At 38.9% G+C, this 13,153-nt stretch overlaps 1 protein-coding gene across 4 annotated transcripts in view; it reads left to right on the top strand.

Moving 5' to 3' along the window:
• Nucleotides 1–12,882, top strand: part of zeb1a (zinc finger E-box binding homeobox 1a) — a 368,188-nt gene extending 355,306 nt beyond the window's left edge. For all 4 annotated transcript variants that reach the window (XM_068214584.2, XM_001344071.10, XM_005171409.6 and 1 more), the window contains 4 exons: nt 1,068–2,689; nt 6,325–6,888; nt 8,547–8,712; nt 11,791–12,882. In XM_068214584.2, coding sequence (XP_068070685.1) covers nt 1,068–2,689; nt 6,325–6,888; nt 8,547–8,712; nt 11,791–12,296 — 2,858 coding nt within the window. In that variant the 3' untranslated portion in view covers nt 12,297–12,882. The remainder of the gene's footprint in view (nt 1–1,067; nt 2,690–6,324; nt 6,889–8,546; nt 8,713–11,790) is intronic.
• Nucleotides 12,883–13,153: the final 271 nt, after the last annotated feature.

Below are 13,153 nucleotides of genomic sequence, written 5' to 3'. Positions count from 1 at the left end.
AAATTTCCCCTTGAGGGACAATAAAGTATACAAACAAACATCAAATTAGTGATCATTACTGGAAATTTGTAGTCTGATTACATGACTAATTATTTTATGTAAAAAGTAATCAGATTACTTATTACTTTACTTTGAAGTTACTTTTAAAACATAAAATATACCTATAAAAATGCAATAATAAACTAGCTTTTTCAGAAATGTAATATTCACTAAAAACATTACAATGGGTTAATCACAGCAGCTTGAGATATTAAAAAGACTTAGAGATAATTCCAAAACTTAAAATTCTCTCATCATTCACTTGTTCCAAACCTGTTTTTTTATTTATTTATTTTTAACACAAAAGAAGACATTTGAAAGAAAACTGGATACCTGTAACTATTGACATCTATATTATGAAAAAGCACTGCAGTGTTTGGGTGTTCTGTGTTTGTTGAGGTAATTAGTCAACCCAACTGTGTATATTCCATACAAAGCATGAAGCTGACCTGTCAGTTCCTGTCACGTGACTCGCAGTTTTCAACTGGTGCGCCTGGGAAATGTGTGTGCTCCATGTGCGCATGCAAAAGATGAGATATATGAACTGCCCCTAGCAGCTACGCTTCTCTTCACATTCAGAAGATACCTTCACTCCTGATCCTGCAGCCTGTTTAGGCTAAGTTGGGTGTTTTTGGGCGCCGGTGTCCTCCTAGGTGACAAGTATCATCATAGAATGCTTTCTACTCAAGTGCTTGCTCATTAACTGAAGTTGCAGCTGAAAAGGGGGATTTAAAAGAAGTATTTTTTCTTCTTAAAACTTTATTGCAAGTAACGCAATTAAATTGACTTTAGTAACTGTAATCAAATTGCACAAATTTAAAATGTAATTCGTTACATTACTGCATTAGAATAGAGGAATGTGTTACTGTGATACTTGTTACACCAAACTCTGGTTATTACACTCTTTATTAGCCACTGTTAATCAATATAATTTATCCCAGCTTACTTAAAGTCTTCTTTTTTCTGACAATATATTTTTTTTTACACTACTGTCTTTTAACGACGACTTCATCTTTGTGTTTATCCAGGTGAGAAGCCATATGAGTGCCCCAATTGTCGAAAACGATTCTCTCACTCGGGATCCTACAGTTCTCACATCAGCAGTAAGAAGTGTTCAAGCATAATCGGCGTCACTCGTACACCTGGAGTGAAAACGACTATAACTATTCCCCGCCCAACTCACATCCTTCTGAGAGAGAAGGTGGTGAACATTACCAACAAGCCTCCGCAAAAGCAGCTCACCCTCAAACAGATCAAACAGGAGCCAGTCGAACACCAACCCAAACCTGCCTCAGCCACTCCTGCCATGGCTGCCACCACAACCAATGGAGTCGTGGCTCCGCAGAGCGTCCTCCAAACATTAGTCCTGCCTACAGTCGGGCTGGTCCAGCCAATCAGCATCAACCTTAGTGACTTACAGAACGCGCTGAATGTGGCAATGGATAGCAATGTCATGAGGCAAATGGTCACTAGCACCAATGCTAACGGAACAAGTGCTAAAATCGTAGGACAAGTTCCAGCGCAGACTCAAGCTGTTGTGTTGCAACCACAGCAGACGCAGTCACAGACGCAGCCGCAGGTGATCTCCGCTATCTCTTTGCCAGTTGTGGGACAAGACGGAAACCCCAAAATAATCATCAACTACAATCCACAGTTAGACCGACAACTCAAGGCTGTAAAAGTAAACACAACGCAGCCCGCTGTGGGGCAAACTAACGTGACGCAGACGAATTCCACAACGTCTAATGTCCCACAGCCGAAAGTGTTGCAGGTTCATTCGCTTCAGTCCAGCTCGTCTGAAAACCAAGCATCAGGAACTGCTAAACCCACACAGGTAAACATCATCAAACCAGTCCAAATGGGAAACCTCAGCAAAACGCCGTCTATAATCAAGATAACCCCTGCCCAGGCCGCCAGGTTGGCGCAAGCTCGGGCGGCACAACCAAAGCTCACCCATCAAACGTTACTGCTGGTGAGGAGGGCAGACGGGTCACAGAGCCTCGTGGTCCGCCAGATGCCAGTCACCAATTCCAACACGCAGGCCACAGAGTTAAAGTCAACCCCGGAAAAGACTACAGACACAGCAACTGAGGAGACGAAGGAGACTGACAATACTGAAAATTGTGAAGAGCAAAACTTGACTGCCCCCATAGGAATCCAAATCAAAACCGAACCAGAATCCCCATCCAAAATTGAACCAGAAATACAGAGTGAAGGAGAGGGGGAGATGCAGGCAGATGAAAATGAAGAGGAAGAAACAGAAACGGCATCAAAAACGGATAAAGTCTCGTGCTCTGGAACAGTTCACGCCGGCGTCTCGTGTGGAGATAACTTTCATAACTATGCGTACTGTCTGCTTTGCGACAGCTGTCCGGGTAAACGTAAAATGCTAGAGAGTAAAGAGAGTAATGCCAAAGCGTCGCCTACCACCATCTCACTCAACTCTCTCCTGGATAAGGATAAGAGTGGCGCAGCAGAACGACTCCTTCCTCTTCTGAAGGCCTACAGTCAGAACCCGGAGCCCACAGAGGAGCAGCTGGCTCAGGTCGCCAAGACAGTCAAACTCCCCCTGGCGGCGGTCACCAAGTGGTACGAGAAGATGCGCTCCAAAAGGATACTGCTGCAGGCTACTGGCAACTCGAAAAACAAGGTTGGTACAATCTGTGAAATACGGCTGATACAATCATTAGGTTTATCTGACAAGAAAATATATAAGTGTAAGGATTAGGAACACCCCAAGCAGTGTTGGGGCAGAGATGGGAAGTAACAAAGTACAAATACTTGATTATCGTACTTAAGTGGATTTTTCTGGTATCAGTACTTAATTGTTTATTTTTCTGACAACTTTTTACTTTTACTCACATTTTTACACAAATATCTGTACTTTCTACTCCTTACATTTTGTAAATCGGGCTTGTTACTTGCGTTTTAATGTGTTTTGTGGCGCGATCTATATTAATTCTTCTCATTGCACAATTTGAACGCCTTTTTGATTCAATCAATATATTTTTTCTCAAAGGTTTATAGCTTTTATCTTCAAGCCACGATTGTCAAGCAACAACATCTACACATTTTTTCCCCCACTGCATTAAAACGAGTGAGGTGGGATAATGCTGCTACCTGCGCAGATTATGCAATAGGCACATGTGTGGACTCCATTAGACTTTACATTTTATGCAAAAGCAATATTACATTTAACTTAAATAGGTAAATATTTGGAAAGATGCATTATTATGAAAGCAAAATAATTACATTTGCAATCAGTTTCAAGCACTTTCCCAAACAGTGGGACATTTCTGTACTTGTACCAAAAAATGGATGGATGCTTATTATTATGTGCTATCAAGCTGTTAACTTCCATTTGCGAACACAGGCGTCTATTAAAATACATACAAGTCTAATACGCTGGGTGTGATCATGCATTCGTAATAGTATGAATAGTTATAGGGAAGGTCAAATGTATATTTATATGATTTTTATGTTTTTAATGTTAAAAATATTATTATTAGACACAACAGCGTGATATACCTTACACTAGTGGTTCTCAAACTTTTTTTCATCAAGTACCTCCTCAGGAAGAAAATTTGAAAAAAATTGAAATACAGTAGTGTAGTAGGCCCAGTAAAGCAGCTACAACTCTGCACAGTTAAAAAAAACGTGGCAGATTACCTCAGAAATATAGGTTATATGTCATATATGGCATATTAAAAACATCATTTTTGATAAATTTTGAAATGTATGCAGCATGTACATGACATATTTCATTCCTCCACGTACCCCTAGAAGGAAGCCCGCGTACCACTAGTGATACACGTACCACAGTTTGAGAACCACTGCCTTACACCATTTAAAGAGCTGACCAGCAGAAAGTTATTTTGTATAGATACAAGATGTGCAGTGTAGTCAAACGAAAACTAGGTATTATTAAGTGAACCTGAAATGTAGTAATGACTACTTTTCACTTAAGTACAGATTTCAGGGCGTACTTTTTTACTTTTACTTGAGTACAAAGTGTAGTCAGTAATTTTACTTTCTTGAGTAAAAGATGTGTGTACTTTTGCCATCTCTGGTTGGGGGTAATGCATTACAAGTATTGCAAGTTACATTATAATATCACTTTCCTAAGTAACGCATTACTTTGAGAAAAATAAGTAATTATATTTAAGTTATTTCTCAGTGATGGGTTGTGGCTGGATGGGGCATCTGCTGCATAAAAACGTGCTGGATAAGTTGGCGGTTCATTCCACTATGGCGACCCCAGATTAATAAAGGAACCAAGCCAAAAATTAATGAATGAATGAATATTTGAGTTATTTTTCTGAAAATATACGAGTTACTTTTTAGTTTAATTAATGAGCTTTAAAAAAAAAAAAAATTGCTGAATTAAAATGAAATTAGTCACAATGAATCGCGCAGTTAATGAGAGAATGTGATTGTCATTGTGAACACAAAGTAGTAGTCTCAATGACAGTGATTTTACTTAAGACAAATAGCACAAAAGTAGCAAGCACATTGCTTTAAGCGTTCAATAATCTGTATATATGGCATGTAGAGGTCTGGGGTCAGGAAGTTCTCAAATAACATTATTTAAAAAAATATTTTTAAAGGTAAATGTAGGTGTAGGTTATACAGTGCGTTGTTAATTGCAGAGCTCCTCTATTAAAGAAGAAACAATGAAAAAACTAGTTCTGAAAGAGATCAAGCCTCTCAAAAAGTAACTCAAAAGTAACGTAATGCATTACTTACCATAAAAAAGTTACTAGGTAACGCAACTAGTTACTTTTTTGCAGCGCAACTCAATATTGTAATGCATTATTTTCAAAAGTAACTTTCCCCAACACTGCTCCCAAGAATTGGTATAATTGGTATAATATTTTCTTATTTTTATTTTAATTGATCTTATTAAAATGTCCTAGTTAAATTTCTTAAGGCCGACTCACACTGCGATTTTTATTATTAATTTTTATACATATATACACATATATATATATATACACATATATATATATATATATATATATATATATATATAAAATCCTGAATGATTGTAGCATGTCAGACTGAATGAACATGGCTCTCATGTCACCCTGTAAGATCTCAGCTGTCGTAAAGTCAGACTGAACAACAATGAAGACACGCCAAACACGAAAGAAATTGTTCCCACATTTTGAAATGATTCCTTATTGCAAACGAAGAAAAAAATCTGTTTTGACATTTCCCCACGGTCGTTTGAGTTGTTGCATGAATCCCATCATCAAATTTGAAGCTTCTATTGATTTTTGGATTGATGGTCATCGCAGCTGTTGTCACACTGCAGGAATGTGCCTGAAATCCTCTGACACGACCAGAGATTCATTGGTGAAAAAAATCTGATCGCAACGGGCACTAAGCGTTTGTCAGTGAAGTTGTCAAACCAACGATCAAAGATTGCAGATTTTAGCTTAGGATTTCATGAATCTTTTAGGATTTCCCAAATTTGTCTGAGGTGACAGAATCGTGGCTGAAATCTTAGTGTGAGCAGGGCTTTAGTTAAATATCCCGGACGAACCCCCATTACATGTTACGACCCTTGATAGAAATCTGTCTAGGAAATTAAAAGTAGTTACATTAAGATGACTAATATAATAAACTAATGGTAAAGGTGGCAAGAGAAACACAAAACAACAAGTTAGCATCGCATAAGGTGCGTTTACCTGATGATTAAAGTTGCATGTCCGCCAGTTCCCGCCTCTGAATGAGCGAGTTTGAGCTACTTATACATTAAGGTAGTGTTTAGAAAACAAAACACCCATGCAGAAACTCGACACAGAGGAACATTAAACCCTAGCAGCCAGCTAGCATTGTGGAAAGTGCCATTGCAGAGCAACACAAGCAGCATGCAAAAGTATAAATGCACGATTACCTGCAAGGCAGTGTCTATGGGCCATAGCGATCACTCGATGCAGTATAAACAAGCCTTGAGCTTAATCCCATCAGCTTGATTCAAGTATTATGCTTGGATGAGGTAAAGTGCAATTGCAATATTCCCTAAATCTCAACACAGCAGAGATTTCTGACATTATGTTCCCCTCAGCAAAAATTTGGATGCAAAAAATGTTAATGGTAAAGCTTAACCACGAATATTAGACAAAACATTAAAAAAAACACACACAATCAGGGACTTAAATGCATGCAATACTCTTGTTAAGCATGACATTTTTTGTGTTCAAGTTAACGTTATTGCTTTGAAAATGAACAAGTCTTTTTCTAAACTTGAATGATCTTTCTCTTTGTTATGTAACCAAGAAAACACCACCATCTCCTGAGTCTCAAGAACCAACCTCAACTCAAGACACCCGCACTCCCAGTCCCACTCCTCCCCCTGACTCCAGCCCCTCAGAGGAGGAGCAGAACAGAAGCACTGCCTCCCCCGCGTCTCCACCAGCCAGTGTCTCCACTGATGATCTGGTCATTGTGAAGACAGAAGAAGTGGAAGAGGAGCTGCAGTGTGAACCGCTGGACCTCTCGCTTCCCAAATCCAGCTCCACTCTACCCGGAACCATCACTAAGCTACCTGTATCGTCCCAAAAGGAGCCACTCAACCTGAGCAGCCTCAATAAGCAAACTCTGGCAGGCAACACCATCTATGTGGCACAGGGCAGTACGGGGCCATTAAACATTATGTCCGCCTCATTGCCAACGCTGGTGGCCATAGCAGAGCCAGGCGGCGTTCCATGCATCAGCTCTGCAATATCCGGAAACAAGCGCACAATACTCATACCGCAGCTCACCTACACCTACAACAGTACCGAGGCACCCAACAATGCCTTGACTGAGAAAAAGTCCATGGTGATACTCAACAACAGTCCGGTAAGCTCAACACACACCGATATTAGAGAGTCTCAGAGATCCCACTAGGGCTGAATTGTCAATATATCGTTTGAGCATGGATATCGCAATGTGTTTATCCGCAATAGTTTATTTATTAACGATTAAAAGATAAAGATTTTATTTTTATAGTATTGTAGTGAAAATATATTCAATAATACATTTGGATACGGTTTGACTCCCCTGCAAGCTTTAAAGCATGTGTATTTAACCTTTATTTTTGCTCTGTAGTTTATATATGCTTGTAATTTATTATATTTTATGCAGGTACACTGCATAGAAAAATACTTGATCTGACCAGTCCTTTTAAATTAACAAAATCTTTCCAAATAGAGCTATTCAAATCATCTGGTGATATAATATTCATATCGCAATATACAAATATCGCAATGTCAGAGTTTTTTCAATAACATACAGCCTGTTACGATCCCGCACGATCCCCCAATTATGTTACAGTCCCTAGTTAAACAAGACTCGTGATCATAAGACAACGTAAAATAAATAAACATCATCCAATGTGCTCCAACTAAGTTATTTATTAACATAGTGTAATACGCAAAACAATCCAAAATGACAAGCGATGGGGAGCCCAACAACGTAATAAATAACAACCAAACAAACCAAAAACAAAGAGTATAAAGGAGAACACAACAATAAAGCTGTCAAAAACTTTGGTGGCATGGAGGAATGAGCGAGAAGTCCGCTTTCTCCAGTTTTAGGGCCTACTCGCACTATGCTATCCGAACCGTGCCCAGATCCGCTTCCCGGATCGTTTGAGAAGTGTTTGTGTCTGAATCGGGCTCAGGCACGGTTCACTTGGCCAGCCAAAAATGACAGATTTTGTAGCAAATTTGATAAATTCCTGCCAATATTTGCAGCTTTTCTTGTGCTGTTTAAAAAATACACACAAATTTTACACATCTAAGTTTTTCATTATTTTTTGACTTCAAGAGTCACTGGACTTTATAATTTATATAAAGAGAACATTGAGAGAAAAACATAAATTGTTCACCTCATATAATCATATTAATCCTATTACATCATATTTAAAACTCAGAGTTTAGCTCCAACCATCTCCAACCCACACCTGCTTAATAGTTTCTAGTAGTCTTGAACATCTTGATTAGCTGGTTCAGCTGTGTTTGATTAGGGTTGGAGCAGACTGTGCAGAGCTGCGGCCCTCCAGGAATAGAGTTCGAGACCTGCGCTCTAAATCAGGGTTGTCAAACTCAGTTCTTGAAGTGCCGCAATCCTGGACAGTTTAGTTCCAACCCTGCTCCAACACACTTAAGCTGCGGTCACACTGTACTTTTCGCCCCATAGACTTCTATCTAATCACGTCTAATCTTGTTTAATCCTGCACCTTTTCGCAGCGCTGTACCACAGAATTTCGCAAGCTCAAACTTCAGTTTCACCGCAGCTTTAACTGCAGGTTTCAAACAAGCCTGAAGGATTAGTTTGATCAGTTGTGTTTAATTAGAGCTCGAACTGAACTGTTAAACGCGAACATAACTTTGTTCAAATCGCAGAATCATGAAAAGTCAGGTTTTTGGTCTTTCAGAGTCTGGGAAAAGTCGGCAATTTGTCTGTACAAAACATTGGTAATTTCATCTCATTTGCTGCATGTTTCTCTCCTGCAGAAGATGGCCGACGTCACTTCTGACTGCACATCAGAAGAGCAGAACGATGAAGAAATGCAAATCATAAAGAGGAGGAAGACTTTCACTGGCATGTACGCCTGCGATCTGTGTGACAAAATCTTCCAGAAGAGCAGTTCGCTGCTGCGACACAAGTATGAACACACAGGTATGTAAACACAACTGAACGACATGTGACATGTGATTTACAGCTTTTAGATGCTTAAAAATGTGTTCATAAGTTTAGGTGAAAGACGAAAAGCTATAGCTTACCTGTTAGTGCTAGTGGCGATGAAAAAGCGCATGCTTATTTTAAAAAATAATCAGTTATTAATAAATACACAAAAAAGGAAAAGTAAAGAAATTTAGTTCTGAGTTTTAGTAGTCAACGTTAATTAATTAATTATCTTTCAGTTTAGTTCCTTATTTATCAGGGGTCGCCACTAGTAATGTGTGATACCACTGGTTTCCGATCCGATACAAAGTAAAATAAAGGCGAGTATCGGCGATAATACTTTGCAATAAAATCGTTTAAGAAATTAAAGTAACAAGTAGGGTACTTAAAAGTGTTACTTTATACTGAATACGAGACATATTATGGGTTATTCTTGTTTATTGATGAGGAATTACCATACAAAAAAAAGAGCAAACTTACATATTTATTCACAGCATCTGAGCCTGAACATCTTAACATAAAAACAATAAACATGCACATCTTTTACTTTAGTGACATGTTAATCCGGTCCCCTTGAAAATTAACTTTTTTTTTTTTCACAAAAACCCAAGCCCCCAAAATACAGCCACATTGCCACATTTTCCCCCTGAACCTGGATAGTGCCTACTGCACCTAAGGACTCTGTAAGCGATGTCTGTCTCGCCCCAGCAGCACCTGTACCTCTACTTTCCTCCTCTTTTAATCACGTTGTCATATTCTGTCTTGTGATTTATATGTAGATGTTTGATTAGGTTTGTGCTATTACCACAGTACCTCACTGTCTGGTTATACGTGTCACAAACCACATCGCTTGAGTTTATGGAAGTGAAGTAGCTCCACACAAAACTTTGCTTGCAGTCACCGATATCTATTGACAGCGTGACTGACCAACATGTGCCAGCGGACTGAGTGGCTAGCTAGCGTGCTCTGCAGTTGTACAATGCCATATTTCGCACATGACTTGGCAAGCGGAAGAACAAGTAGTTCCGACTAAGTTGGCATTATTCATATAAACTAGAGTAATTGTGGTTACCTTCTGCTGTATTTTGCTCTAAATGATTGAAATATTGATATTTTGATAAGATAATTGATTCTAGAACACACAAAGCTGATATTGGAGATATCGATATTTTAGTATCGAACCGCACACCACTAGTTGCCACAGCAGAATGATCTACCAGCTATTCCAGCATGTTTTACACAGCAGATGTCCTTCCAGGCTCAACCCAGTAATGGGAAACATTCATACACTCTCACATTCACATACTCATTTAAAGTGGATTAAAGTAGATAATTCAACTTTTCAAGTGGATCAAAACCTTTTATCATAGTGGTCCTAAAGCTATTAAACAGCACCCATTCTTCTCTTAGGACAACCTTTAAAATATTTTGATCCACATCAGATGTTGACTATTGTAGTATATAATTACAGTGACGTAGAAGTGAGAGTATGTAGAAGCCTTTGTGCTGTTTTGGTCACGTAACACCCGATCTAGACACTACAATAGCCAGCAACACCTGCTAGCAATTAGAAAAGCTAAAAAGAAACACACAAAACATCTGATGCAACATCGCCACCTGCTGGTCATTTTCTACACACAACATTCTATTATTGGCAACCATGTCTCTGTAATGAGATGCCTTTTTTTCATCCAAAATAAAAGTCCAAGGGTTTGACCTTTGCTTGTAAGAACTTTATTCTAAAATGCAGAAGTGCGCACGTTTTTGCGATTGTTTTAGATCTTCCGATTCAGCTGCCTATGGGAGAAATGACTAGGAATAATAAACAGCAGAAAATGATCAAACTATTTGCTCTACAAACAAGTGTGTTTGAAGTAGAATAATATAAGAAGACAATGTCAGTTTGCACCATCAAGCAGCATAACTAGTTGTTTTTATAGTCTAAAATCAATTGAAGTGAAAGAGAGGCCAAAAGATTCTGATGGCTACGTCCGCTCGTACATGAAGGATAAGGTCAATAAGACTCATTTTATAAAAGATTAGAATGTGGATATGCACAAGTCATTCAATTTCTTCTACTTTTAAGTGTTAATATGATTGTTATAGAATGGTCAAATAAATCAGTTATTATCTCAATTTGTAATCAATTTATGACTACTGCAAATGTAATGTGAATATTCTTAGAAAGCAGTCATTTTGTCTGTATTTAAAGTTTAATCATAATCATTCTCAGTGTTTTCAGGGGGTTTGCAGGGTTTTATAACAGCTTCAATCTCAAAAATAAAATTTTAGCCGTTAAAAAGTCTTAGATTTACTGGAATATTGTGTTGTAGGTCTCAAATCTTTTTTTAAACAGGTTCTAATTTTGCTTTGTTCATATATATAGCTACCCAATCTGGCCATTAACACCCGTACAATCACCAACAATCCATCTCAATGAAACCTTTTTATTTAAAAATCTAATTTTTAACGCCTGGCCGGTGGCTCAGTGGACAGCACTGTCATCTCACAGCAGAAAGGTCGCTGGTTTGAGTCCCAGCTGGACCAGTTGGCATTTCTGTGTGGAGTTTGCATGTTCTCCCCATGTTGGCATGGGTTTCCCCCACAGTCCGTAGACATGCGCTGTAGGTGAACTGGATTAACTAAATTGGCCGTAGTATATTAGTGCGTGTTAATGTGAGAGTGTATGGGTGTTTCCCAGTACTGGGTTGAGGCTGGATGGGCACCTGCTGCTTAAAACATATGCCGGAATAAGTGGCAGTTCATTCCGCTGTGGGAACCTCTGAAATAGAGGCTAAGCAGAAGGAAAATGAACATTTGGTAAACAAAATTGTCCGAAGTGTATGTGTAAATGTGAGTGTTTGTGTGGCTGGAAGTACATCCACTGCGTAAAACATGCCAGAGTAGTTGGCGGTTCATTTCGTTGTGGTGACCCCTGATAAATAAGCAACTAAACTGAAGTAAAAAAAAAAATGAATGAATATTGTGGATTTTCATGATCACGATATATTGAATAACTAGATATCAGCGTATGTCAGTCTACTCACCATATTGCACCATTATCATCCACAGGCAAGCGTCCGCACGAGTGCTCCATCTGTAATAAAGCCTTCAAACACAAGCACCACCTGATCGAGCACACGCGCCTTCACTCCGGAGAGAAACCCTACCAGTGTGACAAATGCGGGAAGCGCTTCTCCCACTCGGGCTCTTACTCCCAACACATGAACCACAGATACTCCTACTGCAAGAGGGAAACACAGGAGCTGCCCGAACACATAAGCACCTCCACCACTCCTCCATCACAGCCTGACTCAGACGAGAGAGAGAGCGATGAAGAAGAAGAGGAGGAGGAAGAGGAAGACGACTTATCAGCCGTGGACATGAGCGACATCAGAGTGGTGCAGATAGGAGACGAATACGATGATGAGGAGGAGAGCGGAGTGGAAGAAGAGACTGAGGATGGAGGAATGATAATGGAGCTGGAGCTCGGGGAAAATGTGGAGACGGAGGAAACGAGGGAGGACACGGTTTTCACTAGTAATGAGGAAAACATGGAGATGGAAACTGAGGATTGAATTTGCTGTGAAGCCTCAGCTCTTTACTGTGTATAAATCCCAGGTGTGCCTGATTTACATAAAACAATGATTCCTTGTTGGAGAGAAGGAAAAAAGAACAACAAAATAGGAGAAACTCCCAACACAACTAGACTTCATAGGACTTCGGTTGTTTTGGCTTTGTTCCGTTACTGATCCGGCCCGGTATGTCAGTTTATCTCAGTGTTCACGTGTTTTTCGTTGCTCTGTACAGTCAAGATTTCTATACCTTTATATTTGCCAATGAAGTTTACGAAAAAAATTCAGTATTTTAAGAAAAGTTTTGAAAAACAAAGCTAAAATTCTGCACTGCAGGTATAACTGGTTTACTTACAGGGGTGATTCTCATGAAAACTGTCTAAGAGGGTCATTTTTCACTCCAAAAATTTTTACAAATGTTTTAGGAGCATCACAGGCATTATTTTAATCATAATTTAACACCTTTCAGTAATTTTCACAATTGTAACATTTGTACAGATCCATTGTAAATATGTTGATTTTATTTCATGCCGTATCTTTTGAATTAATGCCGTTTTTGATAATAAAATAGGGTTGGGCTGATAAACAATATCGAATCGCTATCAAATTTATGCGTATAACTGGAGCTGCACGATATTGGAAAAAACTGACATGATTTATTTTCATTTACTGCGATATATTGACCATCTTGACGGATGTAAACTAAAACAATAGTCCCAACATATTCCCTCTCTTACATTTTTAATCTCTATAGCTTCCGAGAAAACAAAAAGAGCCATATGTTGATAAATAATGTTCTCATAGCTGTTTTAACAGTAAGTTATGATTGAATTGCCTCTTGTTACTATTATAAAATAGTG

This window comes from Danio rerio, chromosome 2 (assembly GCF_049306965.1).
Source record: "Danio rerio strain Tuebingen ecotype United States chromosome 2, GRCz12tu, whole genome shotgun sequence".
NCBI lineage: Eukaryota > Metazoa > Chordata > Actinopteri > Cypriniformes > Danionidae > Danio > Danio rerio.
This window is presented reverse-complemented; position numbering and strand designations above follow the sequence as displayed.